General features: G+C 38.2%; 1 protein-coding gene across 1 annotated transcript in view; it reads right to left on the reverse strand.

Moving 5' to 3' along the window:
- The window catches only part of LOC130413530 (collagen alpha-1(XVIII) chain-like), a 64,896-nt gene that overhangs the window by 15,687 nt on the left and 26,396 nt on the right, over positions 1 to 22,813 (reverse strand). Inside the window, 21 exon segments of the mRNA XM_056738809.1 lie at positions 1,343 to 1,408; positions 1,526 to 1,600; positions 1,692 to 1,727; positions 1,817 to 1,879; positions 7,564 to 7,605; positions 8,740 to 8,775; positions 8,858 to 8,923; positions 9,323 to 9,457; positions 9,647 to 9,682; positions 10,193 to 10,246; positions 11,873 to 11,950; positions 12,300 to 12,431; positions 12,660 to 12,722; positions 12,869 to 12,946; positions 14,533 to 14,595; positions 15,483 to 15,509; positions 16,817 to 16,981; positions 17,312 to 17,355; positions 17,443 to 17,569; positions 20,649 to 20,741; positions 21,429 to 21,503. Coding sequence (XP_056594787.1) covers positions 1,343 to 1,408; positions 1,526 to 1,600; positions 1,692 to 1,727; positions 1,817 to 1,879; positions 7,564 to 7,605; positions 8,740 to 8,775; positions 8,858 to 8,923; positions 9,323 to 9,457; positions 9,647 to 9,682; positions 10,193 to 10,246; positions 11,873 to 11,950; positions 12,300 to 12,431; positions 12,660 to 12,722; positions 12,869 to 12,946; positions 14,533 to 14,595; positions 15,483 to 15,509; positions 16,817 to 16,981; positions 17,312 to 17,355; positions 17,443 to 17,569; positions 20,649 to 20,741; positions 21,429 to 21,503 — 1,554 coding nt within the window.

Here is a 22,813-nt window from a genome sequence, read left to right on the forward strand (position 1 = left end):
ATAACAGGGTATTGAGGATGGCGGCTTAGGAGTTGTCATAAAATGTGTAGGTAACTCATTGCACTGAACCAATAATAGTAGGTCCCTCAATTCAAGCTTTCAAGTTAACTGTCGGAGCCGTTTTAGAGCATACACATAAAAACGCATGTTGGAACTACAATGGCGGTAACTCATGAATTCTTTGGAATACAGACTTACGGTTTGCCTCGCTTGAAAAAAGAAAAGTAGCTGATTATTGTAACAACAACAAAAAAATCACACACACACACAGAAAAAAAATAAAGGTTGTTAGGTTTATTGTAAAAATAAAAAGTTTATGTTTTTCTTTAATTAAAAAATACATAAAGATAATACGGGTCGCAAAAGGATATCAAAAAATCTAATCACACTCTTTATAAAAAAGAATCAATTACTCTCCATACATAAATTATTTAAAAAAACACCAAAGAAATCTGTATTCTAGAGTCTTAGACCTTTCCAATGATATATAGTTTGTCATGATTCGATTTAAAATTACATGCACAATAATGACGCAAACTTAGGTGTCCCGTATACGGAACAGGTGACAGTTAACAGGCTTCACAAATCTTTTGACTGTATTTTAAATGTATTAAGTAACATAACTTAAATAACGATAAAAATGCTAAATACTTAAATTTCAGTAATTGTCCTGTTTGAATGTTCCACTGACCATCACAATACAGAGTCTATTTAGTGTGCTTGTAACAACTATAGTTCCTTGTAGGAACTTTAATGCCTTGGTATGTAAAAACAACGCAAAGACTCCCCAAATCATGTTTTCTTATTGTGCAAACTGCTTGATAAAGAAATAATAACAAAAATTAAATCTACCTAACATAAAAAAAACAAAAATTGTGACAAAATAAAAAGATTTTTGATACTTTAATTTATCTGTTTTTGCCAACAAAAACATTTAACATGCATTTGACATTAAAGCAGGAGCGTCTTCTCTGAAAAGTGTTCCATGCTTCAAACAAAAGCAGACTTGATGGTTTACATGCCACGCAACACTTTGTTTGTTTCGCTTGACTTGTCAATGCCCGTAAATTTCATTATAAAGCAAAGCTAAAGTGTCGTAATTGTTTAAAACCTAATTTCACGCCAAGGCAAGTAAACACAAAATCCATCGACTTTTCAGTGTAAATAATGCAATTACACTGCAGCGTGTTTAAATTCCTGTGGCTTTCGTGAAGCGAATGTGTTGTTTTTCAGACGTTAAGAGGAGCTATTGTACCGTAATCTGAAAGCTAATCTTTCCTGAGAGTTTGTGCCTGAGTTTTTGAGTGTAGAGGTTTAGGAATTGGACTCCGAGGATTCTTACCAGCTGTCCTTGAGGTTCAAAAATCCCTGAGATGTTCAAGATGCCATCGGTGTCATTAAGCATTAGCTGAGGGGGGAGAAAGAGTTCAAAAAGCATTAATGCATTGTTGACAGGATCAAGAGAATTGCTTTTTGAATGAATTGTGTGGGACATTTCAAAACCACAGGATGTATATCTACTCACATCATGCAGGTTGATGATTTGTCCCGGAGGTCCGGGAGGGCCAGGTAGACCAATTCCATCCAGACCCCGTTCACCCTAAAACACAAAATACACAAACCATTGGTATCAGTCAAATCACTCATGTCTGAGAAACACATCAGAAATATATGGAGTCATGAATACAAACCTTCTGCCCCATGTCACCTTTCTCTCCTTCCTCCCCCTAAAAAAAAAAGATTACATTATTTTGCTTTATAGTATTAACTCTACCGTATAAATATCTTCTACACATATTTTCTACAGTATATTCACCTGTTTTCCAGGCAGCCCAGCTAATCCAGGTTGTCCATCAGCTCCTTTAGGGCCTGGATCCCCCTATAGGGGTGTAGAAGAAATTATTATAAAACAATTTTACTGTAAATCATTTTGTGTAGTATAAACATAACAGGACCTCCTTATCTCAGGCCCCCCAAAAATATTTCTGTGTTTTCCCTGACGAGTTCAAAGTGAATGACGCATTTCAATGACCCTGCAAATGTGTCAACGTTAGAAAATACGAGGCTAATGCGGAACACCTGGGAAGGAACAGCATGCTTCTTTTGGATAACAGGAATGGAAACAGTTGTTGACATGTGTGTACGGGTGTGTGGATGTGACTGTGATGTGACTGTGTGTGTACGGATGTGTGGATGTGACTGTGATGTGACTGTGTGTGTACGGATGTGTGGATGTGACTGTGATGTGACTGTGTGTGTACGGATGTGTGGATGTGACTGTGATGTGACTGTGTGTGTACGGATGTGTGGATGTTTTAGTGATGTGACTGTGTGTGTACTGATGTGTTGATGTTTTTGTGATGTGACTGTGTGTGTACGGATGTGTTGATGTTTTTGTGATGTGACTGTGTGTGTACGGATGTGTGGATGTGACTGTGATGTGACTGTGTGTGTACGGATGTGTGGATGTTTTAGTGATGTGACTGTGTGTGTACTGATGTGTTGATGTTTTTGTGATGTGACTGTGTGTGTACGGATGTGTTGATGTTTTTGTGATGTGACTGTGTGTGTACGAATGTGTTGATGTTTTTGTGATGTGACTGTGTGTGTACGGATGTGTGGATGTTTTTGTGATGTGACTGTGTGTGTTTTTGTGATGTGGCTGACTGTGTGTGTACGGATGTGTGGATGTGACTGTGATGTGACTGTGTGTGTAATGATGTGTTGATGTTTTTGTGATGTGACTGTGTGTGTAATGATGTGTTGATGTTTTTGTGATGTGACTGTGTGTGTAATGATGTGTTGATGTTTTTGTGATGTGACTGTGTGTGTACGAATGTGTTGATGTTTTTGTGATGTGACTGTGTGTGTACGGATGTGTGGATGTTTTTGTGATGTGACTGTGTGTGTTTTTGTGATGTGGCTGACTGTGTGTGTACGGATGTGTGGATGTGACTGTGATGTGACTGTGTGTGTACGGATGTGTTGATGTTTTTGTGATGTGACTGTGTGTGTACGGATGTGTGGATGTTTTTGTGATGTGACTGTGTGTGTTTTTGTGATGTGGCTGACTGTGTGTGTACGGATGTGTGGATGTGACTGTGATGTGACTGTGTGTGTACGGATGTGTTGATGTTTTTGTGATGTGACTGTGTGTACGGATGTGTGGATGTGACAGTGATGTGACTGTGTGTGTACGGATGTGTTGATGTTTTTGTGATGTGACTGTGTGTGTACTGATGTGTTGATGTTTTTGTGATGTGACTGTGTGTGTACTGATGTGTTGATGTTTTTGTGATGTGACTGTGTGTGTACGAATGTGTGGACGTGACTGTGATGTGACTGTGTGTGTACGAATGTGTGGATGTGACTGTGATGTGACTGTGTGTGTACGGATGTTTGGATGTGACTGTGATGTGACTGTGTGTGTACGAATGTGTTGATGTTTTAGTGATGTGACTGTGTGTGTACTGATGTGTTGATGTTTTTGTGATGTGACTGTGTGTGTACGGATGTGTTGATGTTTTAGTGATGTGACTGTGTGTGTACTGATGTGTTGATGTTTTTGTGATGTGACTGTGTGTGTACGGATGTGTTGATGTTTTAGTGATGTGACTGTGTGTGTTATGATGTGTTGATGTTTTTGTGATGTGACTGTGCGTGTACGGATGTGTTGATGTTTTAGTGATGTGACTGTGTGTGTTATGATGTGTTGATGTTTTTGTGATGTGACTGTGTGTGTTTTTGTGATGTGGCTGACTGTGTGTGTACGGATGTGTGGATGTGACTGTGATGTGACTGTGTGTGTACGGATGTGTTGATGTTTTTGTGATGTGACTGTGTGTGTACGGATGTGTGGATGTTTTTGTGATGTGACTGTGTGTGTTTTTGTGATGTGGCTGACTGTGTGTGTACGGATGTGTGGATGTGACTGTGATGTGACTGTGTGTGTACGGATGTGTTGATGTTTTTGTGATGTGACTGTGTGTACGGATGTGTGGATGTGACAGTGATGTGACTGTGTGTGTACGGATGTGTTGATGTTTTTGTGATGTGACTGTGTGTGTACTGATGTGTTGATGTTTTTGTGATGTGACTGTGTGTGTACTGATGTGTTGATGTTTTTGTGATGTGACTGTGTGTGTACGAATGTGTGGATGTGACTTTGATGTGACTGTGTGTGTACGAATGTGTGGATGTGACTGTGATGTGACTGTGTGTGTACGGATGTTTGGATGTGACTGTGATGTGACTGTGTGTGTACGAATGTGTTGATGTTTTAGTGATGTGACTGTGTGTGTACTGATGTGTTGATGTTTTTGTGATGTGACTGTGTGTGTACGGATGTGTTGATGTTTTAGTGATGTGACTGTGTGTGTACTGATGTGTTGATGTTTTTGTGATGTGACTGTGTGTGTACGGATGTGTTGATGTTTTAGTGATGTGACTGTGTGTGTTATGATGTGTTGATGTTTTTGTGATGTGACTGTGTGTGTACGGATGTGTTGATGTTTTAGTGATGTGACTGTGTGTGTTATGATGTGTTGATGTTTTTGTGATGTGACTGTGCGTGTACGGATGTGTTGATGTTTTAGTGATGTGACTGTGTGTGTACTGATGTGTTGATGTTTTTGTGATGTGACTGTGTGTGTACGGATGTGTGGATGTGACTGTGATGTGACTGTGTGTGTACGGATGTGTGGATGTGACTGTGATGTGACTGTGTGTGTACGGATGTGTGGATGTGACTGTGATGTGACTGTGTGTGTACGGATGTGTGGATGTTTTAGTGATGTGACTGTGTGTGTACTGATGTGTTGATGTTTTTATGATGTGACTGTGTGTGTACGGATGTGTTGATGTTTTTGTGATGTGACTGTGTGTGTACGGATGTGTGGATGTGACTGTGATGTGACTGTGTGTGTACGGATGTGTGGATGTTTTAGTGATGTGACTGTGTGTGTACTGATGTGTTGATGTTTTTGTGATGTGACTGTGTGTGTACGGATGTGTTGATGTTTTTGTGATGTGACTGTGTGTGTACGAATGTGTTGATGTTTTTGTGATGTGACTGTGTGTGTACGGATGTGTGGATGTTTTTGTGATGTGACTGTGTGTGTTTTTGTGATGTGGCTGACTGTGTGTGTACGGATGTGTGAATGTGACTGTGATGTGACTGTGTGTGTAATGATGTGTTGATGTTTTTGTGATGTGACTGTGTGTGTAATGATGTGTTGATGTTTTTGTGATGTGACTGTGTGTGTAATGATGTGTTGATGTTTTTGTGATGTGACTGTGTGTGTACGAATGTGTTGATGTTTTTGTGATGTGACTGTGTGTGTACGGATGTGTGGATGTTTTTGTGATGTGACTGTGTGTGTTTTTGTGATGTGGCTGACTGTGTGTGTACGGATGTGTGGATGTGACTGTGATGTGACTGTGTGTGTACGGATGTGTTGATGTTTTTGTGATGTGACTGTGTGTGTACGGATGTGTGGATGTTTTTGTGATGTGACTGTGTGTGTTTTTGTGATGTGGCTGACTGTGTGTGTACGGATGTGTGGATGTGACTGTGATGTGACTGTGTGTGTACGGATGTGTTGATGTTTTTGTGATGTGACTGTGTGTACGGATGTGTGGATGTGACAGTGATGTGACTGTGTGTGTACGGATGTGTTGATGTTTTTGTGATGTGACTGTGTGTGTACTGATGTGTTGATGTTTTTGTGATGTGACTGTGTGTGTACTGATGTGTTGATGTTTTTGTGATGTGACTGTGTGTGTACGAATGTGTGGACGTGACTGTGATGTGACTGTGTGTGTACGAATGTGTGGATGTGACTGTGATGTGACTGTGTGTGTACGGATGTTTGGATGTGACTGTGATGTGACTGTGTGTGTACGAATGTGTTGATGTTTTAGTGATGTGACTGTGTGTGTACTGATGTGTTGATGTTTTTGTGATGTGACTGTGTGTGTACGGATGTGTTGATGTTTTAGTGATGTGACTGTGTGTGTACTGATGTGTTGATGTTTTTGTGATGTGACTGTGTGTGTACGGATGTGTTGATGTTTTAGTGATGTGACTGTGTGTGTTATGATGTGTTGATGTTTTTGTGATGTGACTGTGCGTGTACGGATGTGTTGATGTTTTAGTGATGTGACTGTGTGTGTTATGATGTGTTGATGTTTTTGTGATGTGACTGTGTGTGTTTTTGTGATGTGGCTGACTGTGTGTGTACGGATGTGTGGATGTGACTGTGATGTGACTGTGTGTGTACGGATGTGTTGATGTTTTTGTGATGTGACTGTGTGTGTACGGATGTGTGGATGTTTTTGTGATGTGACTGTGTGTGTTTTTGTGATGTGGCTGACTGTGTGTGTACGGATGTGTGGATGTGACTGTGATGTGACTGTGTGTGTACGGATGTGTTGATGTTTTTGTGATGTGACTGTGTGTACGGATGTGTGGATGTGACAGTGATGTGACTGTGTGTGTACGGATGTGTTGATGTTTTTGTGATGTGACTGTGTGTGTACTGATGTGTTGATGTTTTTGTGATGTGACTGTGTGTGTACTGATGTGTTGATGTTTTTGTGATGTGACTGTGTGTGTACGAATGTGTGGATGTGACTTTGATGTGACTGTGTGTGTACGAATGTGTGGATGTGACTGTGATGTGACTGTGTGTGTACGGATGTTTGGATGTGACTGTGATGTGACTGTGTGTGTACGAATGTGTTGATGTTTTAGTGATGTGACTGTGTGTGTACTGATGTGTTGATGTTTTTGTGATGTGACTGTGTGTGTACGGATGTGTTGATGTTTTAGTGATGTGACTGTGTGTGTACTGATGTGTTGATGTTTTTGTGATGTGACTGTGTGTGTACGGATGTGTTGATGTTTTAGTGATGTGACTGTGTGTGTTATGATGTGTTGATGTTTTTGTGATGTGACTGTGCGTGTACGGATGTGTTGATGTTTTAGTGATGTGACTGTGTGTGTACTGATGTGTTGATGTTTTTGTGATGTGACTGTGTGTGTACGGATGTGTTGATGTTTTAGTGATGTGACTGTGTGTGTACTGATGTGTTGATGTTTTTGTGATGTGACTGTGTGTGTACGGATGTGTTGATGTTTTAGTGATGTGACTGTGTGTGTTATGATGTGTTGATGTTTTTGTGATGTGACTGTGCGTGTACGGATGTGTTGATGTTTTAGTGATGTGACTGTGTGTGTACTGATGTGTTGATGTTTTTGTGATGTGACTGTGTGTGTACGGATGTGTTGATGTTTTAGTGATGTGACTGTGTGTGTACTGATGTGTTGATGTTTTTGTGATGTGACTGTGTGTGTACGGATGTGTTGATGTTTTAGTGATGTGACTGTGTGTGTTATGATGTGTTGATGTTTTTGTGATGTGACTGTGCGTGTACGGATGTGTTGATGTTTTAGTGATGTGACTGTGTGTGTACTGATGTGTTGATGTTTTTGTGATGTGACTGTGCGTGTACGGATGTGTTGATGTTTTAGTGATGTGACTGTGTGTGAAGATCACAAACCTTCACAGAAAAACCTGGAGGGCCATCAGCGCCATCTTTTCCCTAAAAAAAAGAGTTGGAATATTGAAATAAATGTTAAGATTAGCAAACATATTCTGTGAGGTGTGTGTAATATGAAGTTTAGATACACCCCATACTCACAAAAATCCCAAATCGAAACATTAAACATGATGCAGTGGCAGGTAATATCATACAGTGACATACAGTGAGGTCCAAATATTTGAGCATAAACAAATATCACATAAAATGTTCTAACATAAACGTTGAAATGTTACAAAGCATTTGGTGGCGAAATGTTTCAAATAATTAAAATTATAATGCAAAATGAAGGATTCTTAACCTTTTGCATGTTGATTTGTTTTAAAACAGTTAAGATGTTTTGCTTCCAGAAGCACAAGAACTATGCAAAACATGGGCTATGAAATGCTGGTATATATAACCCCAAAAATTCAGTCCAGTCGTTTAAGATTTTACTAAATTCTAAAAATGTAAAATAAAAACAATGCTGTTACAAGGAATGCCGAACGAGGGCCGTGAGGGAACCGTTGCATTGCACCGGTCTCGCATCTCTCACTCAGGAGCTCCAGAAGCATAAAAGGAGGATCGACAACAGTAGATGACCAGAGAGAACCAGGCCTGGATTTTATGTTATATTATGTTTGTGTGGCCGGCAGACGACCGTGAGGGAGCTGTCGGCATTTTACTTTCGTTTTTTTTTTAAATAATATTTACATTCGTTTTGTTGTTTGTTCAAAATAAACAAACAACAACATGAAAGTAGTATGGCGACAGCCACCTCACGGTCGACTGCCGGCCACACATACCCTTACCAAAATTTACCATGGTTTTAATACATTTAAACCAAAAACATGTTTTTTGTAAAAACCATAGTAAACGATGGTTTCTGCAGTAAAACCATGTTTACGTAATCAACGCACCAAAAAAACATGGTTAGTACACTTGTATCAAAAAAATAATTCGTCAAATCCAGGCCTGGTTCTCTCTCGTCATTTAATGTTGTCGCACCTCCTTTATTGCTTCCGAACCTCCTCCGTTTGAGATGCCTCCCGGTCCTCGTGCCGCTCTGCTTGTCCCACATGTTTTTAACAGTTTTGGACCACACTGTATATCATTATACTGCTGCACACAAAACAATTTTCAACAAGGTGCATCTACCTGCGGTCCTGGTGGGCCAGGAATACCGGGAAGACCCTGAAATGAAGAATACTTAAGAGAATCAGTTTTGTTTGAACAGTACAGTAGTACAAGAGAAAATAGATTGACATGCACATACAGGTGGTCCTCTAGGCAACACAGGTCTGAAGCCACTGCTGACATCCATTCCTGACCCTTCAGAATCCTGCGGAAACACAGAAGATAAACAAAAATTCTTTAAAATACTACAGTTCAACATCTACATTCAGCTTCAGTACTAAATCTACTATTACAGTATTACACTACAGTACATATCCTTGCCGTCCTTCTGAAACCTTATATCTCCATATTTTGTGATTTTTTGTTGTTGCCATAAATCATTATTATTAGTCACCCTTTGTGTTTGTCACTGGGTTTTAGACAACAAAAACTAACCAATGAAAAAGCATTATAAATGCTTGACAAACTTTGGTAAATGCTTAAAAAAGTACAGTTCTTTTTTCCATTTCCTGGAAATGTGGACATGCAACGATTATATACACTTTACTGTTTATCTTCATTGATCGGTTCCAAATAATAAACAACTGAAGGCCTGTAAACACACCATAATGTCAAAGCTGAGGCCTTTTCCTGGTGGCCCGGGTGGGCCAGGAGGCCCCGGAAGGCCTGGTTGCCCATTGGCCCCCTCAGGTCCCACAGGTCCTGGCTGTCCTGGGACCCCCGTCTGGCCTGAGTCACCCTAAAACAAATGAAGAAGAGCCACAATTTTGCCACAACTTCTACTTGAAACAAACTGAAAATGGGAAATGTGATTAATTCATTTCTTGTTAACAATTACAGACGGATAAAGTGACTTCTTTTATGATTCTACATGCCAGCAATCTATAGTCTTACTGATCTGAAGACTTTAAGAATCTAATGAAAATACCTTTGTTCCCATGAGTCCAGGTAAACCTTGTTCACCCTGTCAAACAATTCACCAGAGTGGATTATTTCAAATTGATGCTTGGAACAAACGGATGAAAATACAGAGGAGAGAAATTGTTTTGTGTCATCATAGAAAAAGAGTGACAACAGGCCACTTATACACTAAAATAAGAATACAATTTTTAATTCTGTCATCACTTAATCACTCTTGTCATTTCAAACCTGTTTGACTTTCTTTCCTCCACATCACAAATGAAGATATTTGTAGAATGTTGTTAACTGGCCCCCTTCACTTGCATTGGTATTGTGTCCATACGATAGAAGTGAATGGGGGCTAGTGCTGTTCGGTTACCAACTTTCTTGAAAATATGTTTATTTGTTTTCTGTGGATTAAGGAAAGACGTAAACGTTTGACAGGACAAGAGGGTGAGTAAATGATGACAGAATTTTCGGGTGAACTATCACTTTAAGTGTTTCAGAAAGACATGCGAGTTAACAATCAAAGTAACGTTATGGCAGTAATATCAGGTTTATATAAATATCTTACTTTTTGGCCTCGTTCACCATCTTTGCCAGGTTCACCGTCTCGTCCATCTACACCCTGAAAGCACCAAAAACAGCACATGAACTCCTATAACATCTTCACAAGACCCTATAAAATCTAAATGAGAGTTTTCGTATTTTCAGTCATTGATTTGAATGATAATAACAAATTAAAAATGGCAATACTGATTCATCTGAAGTGTGTATTTCAACACTTCCTACAGTATCGTCATTTCTTCAGGTGTTGTATTATCGGCTGTCATCGGGGACATCAGATTTTGTATTATCTCAGTAGGGTTAACAGAAGCTGTGAATTTCTTAAGGGCCGGCTGGTTAGTTGAAGTCTCAGCAGGGCATATTATGAAAGGCAGTCTCCCCCCATCGTATCAGTGTTGCTCATGTTCCATCATACAAGGGTACAGTAGCTGCAGGTGAATCTTCAGAACTCTCTGAACCTTCACACAGTATGAGTACAGCGCTCTCTCTCCTGACCTCATCTGTGCTTGAATCAAAGGATTATGGGTAAATGTTCATCTGAAAAGCTTATTGGATTTTGCATTATCTGATTGGCTTGGGAACACTTCTATTAATGTTCACTTTCAACAAAGACAAACATTTGTGAATGATTACATCAATAGTGATGTCTGGGGTAATCTAATGTTTCGCAGAACTGTAATGACTTCTAAAAGGGTTGGGATTTAGAAAAGCTACACTGTATTATTTCTAAAGGGCTTTAATTAAAGGGCTCATATGACACAGCCAAAACATTTTTTTCCTTTGTTTTAGATACAATGTGAATACACGATTTAAGTTTTAAAATTGCTGTATTTTTCACATACAATGCATGTTTTTTATCTCCTCTTTGCCCCGCCTCTCTGAAATGTGCAGATTTTTTTGTGCAGAAAGATCATTGCTCTGCCAGTTAACCAGTGCGTAGTCATTGGTCAAATACTGCAAGCATGTGACGGGAATGTAATGCCTCTAATCATATTTGGAACATCAGATTCCAAAGCAATTTTACTGAATGGTACGCCCACCTTACTTGTGTTTACATTTGGGCGGTCTTGGTCATATCACCACGAACTGACGTAGATTTGTGGGGGTGTGGTTACACGAGGCGTTTCAGGCAGTTCTGGGTGAGCATTCTCTTTTAGATAGAATAGATAGAGATTCACGCAATCTTACGTGTCTAACACACCAAAGATACAGAATAACACATATTTACGCCATATGACCCCCTTTAAGAAATCACAAAATAACGAAAATTAAAATTACGGTATATCCATTTTTATGGTTTCCATTATGTATAATTATGTTTTTTGCTTTTTTTGGGTGAACTTATCCTTTAAAATGACTTTAAATAAAAGGAAGCACTATTACAGCAACCACTCAAACACACTAGCAGCGTATCAAAATGTATATTTTACAGCAAACAATAAAATAACGATCTTTCTAGTTTTAAACTTAACAACGTGTGCTATATAGCCACACCTATAGCATGTATTTTTCATACCACTGGAAAAATGTCTATTTTTCTGCCAGCGTCTTGTTTGATGAGGACAAGCATGATAAAAGCAACAGCCATTGAGTAAGTGTTAAGATTTCTGCATGTTTGGAACATGATGGGAGGAAATTACTTTTCGGCCCATGGTTTCAGTTTACCATGTGAGACCAGGAGCTCTACCTCAGAGTCCAGACCTGAGCCCAGCTCAAATCCTGACCCAAACTCTAATCCAGACCCACTAAACCAGTCATCAATCACCTGCAACACAGGGTGTATGTGTCGGCCATATACTGTTGTACAACATCATCAGCATCATCCAGTTAATCAGGACTGTTAGATGCTTCCTCAAACAAATTCTGCAATCAATAATGTAACACTAGCATTCATGCCTGCGGTGACGAAAGGATACCTGACGCTTTAACAAAATCATGGCTCAATTTTTAACAAAATTGTCTATTTAGTGCATGTTGAATGTTACACATGACTTTTCCAAATAACACTGTCAAACAGCATCCATGCTTATTAACCTACCTTATTTTCACAATACAAGATTAAGTTTGTAATGGAGACAAATGTTTATGCACTCCAACGCAAAAAACCCACTCACTGGAATTCCAGGTCGACCGATCTCCCCATCCTTCCCATCTTTTCCAGGAGTCCCAGGCGGCCCTACTGGAATTGGATGAACTTCCACAGAGGGGCCAGGAGGACCTGGTTTCCCTGGTGGCCCTGGGGGACCCTATAAATAGACCAAAAAAATGAATCAAATGCTTTGTCGTAATTATAAAACACTAGAGAGCATTAAACATCCCCTCACATAAAACGCTAAATCACATCTCAGAACTTGGATTTGTATATAATAAGTAACTCATGTGTCATTATGTAAGAATGATTGATCATTTCATATGTCTGAGTGTTGACTTAGGGCCACAGTTCTTAATATTGAGACACTCAATATATAACTCACCCTTATTATTTCCGTGTCACTGTCAAAGTCCACAAAGCTTGATCCTGAGCCATCAATGCTGTCCTGAACATGGAGAAGGATCAGTGAGTTTAATAACAGTCTTTCCTTAAACAGCATTACGGTATAACTGTATGCAAATAAGCATAAATATTCAAACACAGGCTTTTACAAGAATTTTATGCATTTAATTTTGAATCATGAATTGATACCGTATACTTATATGTTCCTGGGCGCCCTGGTGGCCCGGGAGGTCCAGGTGGCCCTGGGATGCTCACCCCAGGATCCCCCTGTTTTCAAGAAAACAAGTGAGATGACAGCGAAGAGCTTACTCAACAAACTATATTGAGATGATCTTATCTTAATTATACAAATTATTTTAATAATTTAATTCAATCATTCAACACTGGTTAAACAAAAGAAGAGTGAATAGAAATGGACAGATTTAAAGCTTGTACACACCTGGACGATAATCGCATGCACTTATCGCGGGTGATTTTTAAGACGTTTTTCGGCGTTCATACCCAACGATTTTCACTGGTGATGAGACGAGTAAACTTGCAAATTCACTCCCTGACATAGATGGCGCAGAAATACCCCGGTCACAAGGTGGCGCTGAGCGACTTTATGCTTTTGACACTCTGCACAGAAGAAGAATTCATCGTGCTTCCTCTTCGTCAATGTTTGCTCGCTTGAGGGGCACCAAGTCGTGTTGTACTGTAACTTCAGCAGCTCGATGCAAGTGAATAAAAGTTGCAATCTCATTGGTTGGACAGTTTTTAACGCGTTGCGTCACACAAACAAAAAATACAAGCTTGAGTTTTTTTTTTTTCAAACTCACATTGGCACCCTTAGAATAGCCACGAGGTGTTAAACGTCGACGAGAAACGCGAGTGATTATCGTCCCAGTGTGCACAAGCCATTATTTTTATTTTCATGAACTATCCTAAGGCTATCTGTTTCCAATATACAGTATAACTGTAGGAAGATGTATAATTGAGTTTTGTTATGTAAGGTATTATGTACAGGCCGCCGGTTGTATCGCAGAAAAAAGCCCCGACAGTGTGATCCTTGTATCACAATGAGGGGACTTATTTTGCAATAACAACCGGCTACTTGTACATTATCCCGCATATAACATGGCTACTTGCCACAATAGAAAAAACTGGACATAAAATGTGAATTTTAACAATGCAGACCTTCCGCGAGGAAAAGCCGTTTAGTTTCGGTTTTAAAGAAACGACATTCAAACGCCATGAACTGGCAAATTGGTCTAATCATTTGTAAATATAATGTCAAATATGTTATTAAAAGACACATTTATAATTAATTTGTGTGTAATGTTAAACTGCCCCTCTCAAAATGATTTGCAGCATCCGGGCGAAAGGGTGCTACTAGTTTTGTGCAGTTGTTATTTGAAATTATTACATGGCTCATTTGAAAGCTTGATTCTGATTGGCCAGTGGCGACATTCCATTCCATTTTCAAATAACAACTGCACAAAACTAATAACACCCTGTAACCCGGATGCTACAATTCATTTTGAGAGGGGCAGTTTAATAATACACAAAAATATGTATAAATCTCTCTTATTTCTGCGATAACAACCGGCTGCCTGTACATTATCTCTTACATAACAACCCTTGGAATGTCGTGACTGGCCAATGAGAATCAAGCATTCAAATGAGCCGTGTAATAATCTAGAATAAAAACAATGGTGGTTTTAGAATCATTGACCAAAATAAAACTATAAAATAAATAAAATAAAAATAAACTGCATTTAATTACACATTTACTAAAAGAAAGGATCAAAATTATTATTCAGGAAGCAGAATATCCAAATGGATTTTCAAATCTAAATGTTTGTGTGTCCCACCTTCTCTCCTTTAGGACCCAGCTCTCCAGATAGTCCAGGAAATCCCGGAGGTCCGACCTCGCCCTGTACATGACACCGAGTGAGAATAAGACAAATTCATTCAGGTTAAAAAATGTCTCAACGTCACAGACACATGAAGCCCACATGTGTGCAATGAACCGTCAGATCCAGAAGTAAAGTGCGGTCACAACCCAGGGGTGGTGGTTTAATCAGGCTCACAGGTGTGCAGACAGGTGCGCTCATTTTCCACTCAAACACAGAGGTGAAAGAGTCACGCTGCCCTTTTCCCGCACGCTAACTGTCTGCTCCGCAATTTAGCGGCCATGCCTCACAAATAATGAGCCTGCGTACGGCATCAATTCACATAACGAAAACATTTCCATGGGTTTTCTCTCCTCTGTGGTTTGTAGGCCAGCTCTGCCGCACACATGTGGGGACAGGGTTGAGAAAGGCAAGGCACGAGAATGTCATCACTGCAGTAAAATATACAGTGTATAGAAAGTATAAAATTATGCACGCTGCAATTTGGTATAAAACGACCGGGTGGTGCATACTGTATAAGGCTCAATGTTGAGTCCAGTTTGGTTTGGCCGTAGTCACTCCATGGGACATAAAATGCATATTTCTTGAGCATTTCCATATCTGTCTTTGAGGTCAGTCACAAAAACATTGTCTGTGTGTATTTTCATTTATTTATTTGTTTTAGTAGCTGGTTTTTAAGTCTTGAACCTTGAGTCGGCAAGTTATCCATTTTTTAAAAGCATTGTTCAACATAACTGAACTACATTTGCTCGAGGACATATAAAAGGAAATTGACAAGCTGTGAATATTTGGTAACTGTATTCGTCCTGTTTTTAAAATAAATAGCTGTATTTCTGTATATCTATAAATAACTTTTTCATTTGTTCCACCGTTCAGTTGAATAATATGAGAATCAAGAAGATACTTACAGCGCCTCCATCTTTCCCTGGACTTCCCTGAAAAAAGAAAAATACAGTAAGCACAATTTTATTTGGTGAAAGAGTTCAACTGATTAACTGCATGAATAAAATAATCATGGAATTTGAAAAAAAGTTTGAGACGGCGGAACATTGCATACGGGGTATATTTGGTCGTAGACATGGTAACAATTTGCTTTGACATATTGTAAAGCTAATGCAAAGTATGTCAGACAACATGTCCCGACATCCAAAACTGTCTTGCTTGAAGAAAGGTAAGCATTGGGAAAAATGGAGAAAAGGTCCCACACACTATCTTATCCTGCAAATAAAGATATTTACAACAAACACTTACAATGTAAAAAAAAAGACACAAACAACATAAGTCTAAATGTATATTAGGATGAAAAGGATATTTCACCCCCCCCAAAAAGGGGGCAGCCTTATTTGTATGACTTTGCAGAACACAAAAGAAGATACTTTAAAGTGTCCGTGCAACGGTGTTTCATGCATTCTGAGTTCTTTACGATGGTAAACGTGCTGTCTTCTCATGCTTAACATGGTCAACTTGACAAAACATGCTTTGGTTCAGCCTACCCCTCCCCCCCACACGCGCCGTATGTTTTCGTAAACAATCGTAAAGCTGTATCTATCTTTTATAAATGTGATCAAACTAAATACTCTTCGAAGATACGAAGTATGCAATTCTATTCTATAGGCACTCAAGATTAATATTTTTGCAGAAACTGTGTGTGTTACGGCCGCATTTAAGAATGTTTGTAACCAAAGAACATTGGCTCCCATGACTTCCATAATATGGACAAAAAACTGAGATCGCTTAAAATATCTTCTTTTGTGTTCCACAGAAGACAGTGTCATATAAAGGTTTTAAATTACATATAAATAATGCCTTTTTTGGGTGACCTGTCCCTTTATTATCTTGGTATGTAACATGTAAAAGCAAAATAGACCAAATATAACTTTGTATTTGATGTGCACTTGATGAAACAAACTTGCAGAAAAGAAAGGAAAAAGAAAAGAGCAAACATAACCGTGAAGTTACTGATATGAAGCATGTTTTGAATCAGTTTTGTTGATTCTTGTACTTTGCCGTGAAAGACAAAACTAATCATGTTTTATGTATAACATGACAGCTCAAACATGATACGATCTTTCTGAGTCAACCAACAAAGTTCTGTTGATTGTGTTACACAGTAATGACTTGGCAGTGAAAAATGCAGCTATACCTTTGATATCACTAAGCTACAAATCCATTACTGCACAACAGGTGATTGAAAATGTGAGCGCACATGTTTGCATAGAAAGGAAGTGTCAGGTGTACTTACAGGATGTCCATCTTTTCCTGGCACTCCTGGTGGTCCCGAAGGGCCCTGTGGACCCCTGGGACCTGGCTCTCCTCCAGAGGGACCTGATGGACTGATGGGTCCTGGGGGTCCAGGGTGTCCTGGTGGGCCTGGGTCCCCTTTTTGTCCTTTCTGCATAGTAATGATCTGTGAAACATCCACCATAGAACATGGTCAAATGCAATCGACAAGAAAGGTTATATAAGATGATGGTCAACAAGAGTACTGTAAACAAATTCATTGTTATACATTGGGTCAGAAATGTCTTTGGACTTTCTTCTACAGATATCAAAAGATGATATTTTGCAGAATGTTTTTATCCAAACAACACATAGCCCATATCGATTTCAATTGAACGGACACAAAACCACAGAGACATTTCTCAAAATATCTTACTTTGGGTTCCACATCAGATCACAAAATTTTTATTTTAAGACATTCTTCATTGACTGTGGACGAAGTTAAAGTGTTACTCACATTTCTGTCTTGACTGGCTCCCTCTGATCTGATTGGCTCTGAAACTTGACATAAACAAACATAATGAGGCAACCAGCAAATATTAATACTTCTGTTTCTCTCACATTTCATGTTAATTTAAAGTATTTTACCTTTAGTTTCTGTCCTGTCTATGTCCAGCCCTGAACTTTCCTCCAAATCTTCATCGTCTGTTTCAGTTTCATATATTGGAGCTTCAGTAGGGGGCGCTCTCACAGGGCTGGTCTCCAGATCATCTGGCTGAATACATACATTATGCAAAATATATGAACATGTTGTTTCTTTGTGTCGCGCTAGGATATTTTTATTTTGGTCCTGCATATGCATATTGTACCATAAAATATAAATATACTTTTCTCTTTTAATCGTAAGCCACTATTTCTGACAATCTTATAACACCTTTTACTCTATAGGCCTATCTGAATATTGTAAACTGTTTCCCTCTGCTGGACAAACATGGCACTGTCAGAGCTTTGAGCAGCAGGGTGGTCTGGAAGTCTTAATCCACTAATTATTTGGCTGTACTTCAAAGCCTGCAATTTGTGAATGTGTGTGTGTATATCTTCAAAATCCCACGTAGTGAGCTGCCGGCTTGGTTAGCTGGATTCCAATAAGATCGTTTTGGTCCCCGAGTAAATCTTTCAAGCAGATGACATCAGCAAACTGCATGACCTCTGCTAAACTTCACCAAACACATGACTGTATCCGAAACAGTCCAAAGCATCTGTGCATCTGTGAGTGTGAACAGGTGCACTATAATCCTAGAGGAATGTGATGTGTTACATGTGTGTATATTGATGTCTCATAATAAATAAATATGATATACAGTATAACTAAAATACTTATATATTATATAAGTAGCAATAAAGGACGCAACTGTAAAAAAATGACACAGCTATTTACTTTAAAAAAAAATGGTAACAATATTAACAAAAATATTTTTAAGTACTTTAAATAAGAATATTTAATGCAATATTGCATGAATAAATCAAGTAAGATTACCCAAATTATTTAAGCACCTATCATGATAAACTTAAAAGAATCAAGAAGAAATAGTTATTGGAGTTTAATTCATGATCTATTTTATACTCAGTTTACATTTATTATTGTTTACAATATAAATGATGTACATGTAAGCTGAGAGTAGTCTCAGTACTGGCATTAGCACTGTTCACTGAGTTCACTGAGCTCTCCATGATCCAAGCACAAACAGCGCTCTTCTAAACGATGGTAACCACAAAAACACAAACAGAATCTTTGAAAGACAACAGAACAATAAATTGTAAAGCACATAAAATAGCACTTTTCACAAAAATGACTCTCCTCATGGTTTCACATGCAAAGCATGCTGGTAACTTCAAATTCACTGCTCAGTTTGTGAAATCTACTTAATTATTTTGTGGTGGGACTTCATGAATTATTTAAGTAAAGATCCTTTATACAAGTTTAAGTGGGTTGAACATGACAAAATTAAGTTGAATTCACTCAATAATTTGTGCATTTAGAATTCCGTGATTTTTTCATTTTAACTTAAATTTTGGTTAAAAAACAAGAAAACAATTCTATTAAGTAAGTTTACTCAAATAATTTCATGAAATCTACTACCACACAGAATCATTTTTTTCCCTTGTAATATTGAATAATGTGCCAATAAATTCTAATAAAATGTTGGCATCATTAGATCCCATATCATTTCGATCCGGTAAATCACTCATTTAAATCACTTAATAAAGATAATGCAGGCTATTAAAATATTTTGGGTCATTCTACTAGATTGTGAGAAGAAAAGAACAAAATACAAATCTGTCAAAATAAATGGACGTTGTTGAATATGTTTAATGCTGAATACGAATGATAGTGTAATGAAATATGTCTAAAAGCATAGATCAAGATGAAAAACAACTTCAAAGTAAAAAAAGGAGTGGGGGGAAAAAAGGACATCACATTCAGCACGTCCTCTGTGAGGCAGGCCTTCAAAGACACATCTGACTCCAGAGGCCAAAAGGGCTGACAGGGAGTGAACCCCAGATGGAGATGAATGGGGTCTTATCATAAAATCAGAGATGTGCTACAAAACTCAAAACAACTTCATATTTTAGGGAGCAAGTGTTTACCATCAAATATTCTTAACCCTGTGAGAGTACGACTGTATATTTGCATGTGTGCACCTGTATGTGTGTAAAATTTAAAACTATGATCTATCAAGAAAAATGGTAATTTGACCCTATTGAAAATGAAAACTCTATTGTGAAAGTTAAATACTCCTATGTACCTCTCCAATGCATACTCCTATAAAATTAAAGATGCAAAGATTGGGAAAATAGGAAAGCACAAGTCTGATGCCTGTGGACTGACATATGACATAAATGTTTAGATCTTCTTTATTTAAAGGGGTGATATGACATGGCTAAAACTAATATTTAGTTTTAGATGTAATTCAATGTGTATACATGATTTACGGTTAAAAAACGCTGTATTTTCCACATACCGTGCATGTTTGTAACACCTCATTGCCCCGCCTCTCTGAAACATGCAGATTTTATACAAAGGTCATCGCTCTGAAAAGCGAGGGGTGCTGCCAGTTAACCAGTGTGAAGTGATTGGTCGAATACTGCAAGCGTGTGACAGTAATGTAACACCTCTTACCATATTTGGAACATCAGGTACGCCCCCCTTATTTACATACTGTATACATTTGGGCGGTGTTAGTCAAATCATCCCACAAACTGATGTAGATGGTTACACAAGGCTTTCAGGCAGGTTTGGGTGAGCATTTGCTTTTAGAAAGAATGTATCTTTTGTTCTTTAATTTTTGTTATTTTACTTTTATAATACATGCATGGGCAACATACTAAAGACACAGTAAAAATACTTATTCACGCCATATGACCCCTTTAAATGTAATAATTTCTAATTGGTCACATGTGCAGTACCTCACAGAATTGAGTACACCTCTCACATTTTTGTAAATGTGCAATGTAAATGAGTGTACAGCTTGTATAACAGTGAAAAAATAAGGTTGCCACACAAAATATTGACACCTTGGGCCCAATTTGGACATTTTGTTATCACTTTTGTTGCCAGCTGTTTAGACATTAATGGCTGTGCGTTGAGTCATTTTGAAGGGACAGTAAATTTACAGTAAAGTAAAGTTATATAAGCTATACAATCTCTTCCTTACATTGTAACAAAGTGTCACTTCTTCAGTGTTGTTACATAAAAAGATATAATTAAATATGTACTCAAATGTGAGGGGTGTACTCACTTCTGTGAGATACTGGGTGTATGCACTGTGTAGTATCTCTGTGATGTCACTCACCATTATAAATTCTCTCTCCTCCACAACTTTCTTCACTTCATTTCCAGTCTCAGTATCGTCGTAGATGTCATCACCACTGCCATAACCTGATGCCTGGAAAAGGTTAGCCAACAGCATTGCCGTTACAGAAATGTTAAAAAATACACGTGCAAAAGAACTTTAAATAGTAAAAAAGGAAAAATCTACCTAAACAATATTTGAAGCATCAACTGAAGGGCACAGGAGACAGGTTTAGAGAATAAAGTTTCTAGTATTTTCACAATTGTAACACTACCATGTTTCCCAGCACCCACAATTTTGTGTAGTTTTCAAGAAAATATATCATTAAAGATAATCAAAAATTATTTAAATAATTTAAGGTGAATTGAATACAAAAACAGCAGATAAAATTCTAGAATTATTATTAAGATAAATCAAGTCAAAGGAACTACATGGGAGAGACTTCAAATACTCACTGAGGGCTAACCCCCCCCCCTCCCCATCTCAAGAATCAAAGCCTAGAACTGCCCCTGAGTGTTATTTACAAGTACATGTAACTTATAACAAGTTACAGTCGATTTGTCACACCTGCAACATACAAATTAAACCACTGGGAGGCGCTATTACTCTATTACATGTCAAATACCTTTTGCCGTAAAACATTCTTCAAATTTTGCTTCAAATTTGCTTCAAATTTTATTACAGTTCAATAATTAAATTTTTGGGTCTGAAAAGGCACAATTCTTAAATCTTTAAGGTCAATAAGTCATGAAGGCTACTTGAAAAACCAGAGGCACTCACATAGGGGTCATCTTCTTCACACTGTTCATTCGGTGCCGTGGGATCGGCAGTCAACACCAGCTGCTGGATAGAGCCCTGGAGAAAGAGAGGCGGAGATACTTCACACATCAGCTCCAATAAATGTTCCCTATTAAGTAGTAAATAGCCTGAAACTGATTAAGAAATGAATGTGAAAGCGTATCCGCTGGTGTTATCAATCACTGTTGCACTCTGTTGCACAATTTTCATCTATGCATCTTAACCTGCTCAGTGATAACAGGGCCACTTTTCAAGGTCATGGATGAATGGTCATCATCAGTTCTTGTAACTTGTCATTTGACCTGCTACACTGAAGCTAATGTTTTCTTTAAGCTCAAACAAGATGTAAGTCATGTTTAACAGAGGCGCGTTTGGCAAAGCTCCTGTGCACAGCATCCAGAGGACAAGCACCTGTTTTCCATTCACTTACAACACACAATAAATGTGGAGGTGTGTGTGAGAAACGCGAAGGAACATGTTAAGAAGAACATGTAAAAAGAAGAATAACATCTTAACTACAATATAAACAAAACAGCCTATACATCCATTACAGGGATTTCCTAAATTCTTCAATATATTTTCTTTTGTGACAAAAGACAGAAATGTATAAGCAGTGTTTTCTACTACGGTAGTCAAAGGTGGCCAATAACTGTTTGGTTACAAGCATTCTTCCAAATATCTTTCCCTTTGTTCATCAGAACAACAAAATGTATATAGATTTGGAACAACTTGAGGGTGAGTAAATGATTACAGAACTTATAAATACATTTAATAAAGTATTTTTTGGCAAATTTGCAAATAAGTCAATGTTTTTTTTATATAAAAAGGTATGTTGCTGTCAGTATAGAAAGATTTTGTTACCATATGTTTCAACTGTTTTTGTTAAATCAGAATAAAAAATATTTTAGATGATGCTTATTGTGTAAACTGAAACGTTCCTTTTAAAGCGCCAACTTGTGGCCAATCTCACATCATTCAGTTCCAGTATATTTCTAAACACATAATGCAGCCTCAGCACCTTCTTTAGAAACTTAAACACACATATGAAACACCCTACTCTTTAAACTCCTTATGTAATTTCTTTGCCGTTTGTAAATAAAAACTTTAGATCAATTCGACTCAATGCCAAGGAATGAAAATCATCAGCTTAGTTCTCACCATATGTTCACAGACCTCAAGCATGTTTTGTTCCATAAGTCATGCTAATTTCTTGGTGATTCGTGCCAGGATGAGTCAGTAAACAGGTATGCACACACTGCTCTCTCTTTCAGCTAGTCATACAATAACAGAACCTATTTCAGCACGGGTGAAAACATCTGATAACTTATCTTCCGTGTAAAGCGGGCAATGACAGGAAGTCATTTTAG

This window comes from Triplophysa dalaica, chromosome 23 (assembly GCF_015846415.1).
Source record: "Triplophysa dalaica isolate WHDGS20190420 chromosome 23, ASM1584641v1, whole genome shotgun sequence".
Classification (NCBI taxonomy): Eukaryota; Metazoa; Chordata; class Actinopteri; order Cypriniformes; family Nemacheilidae; genus Triplophysa; species Triplophysa dalaica.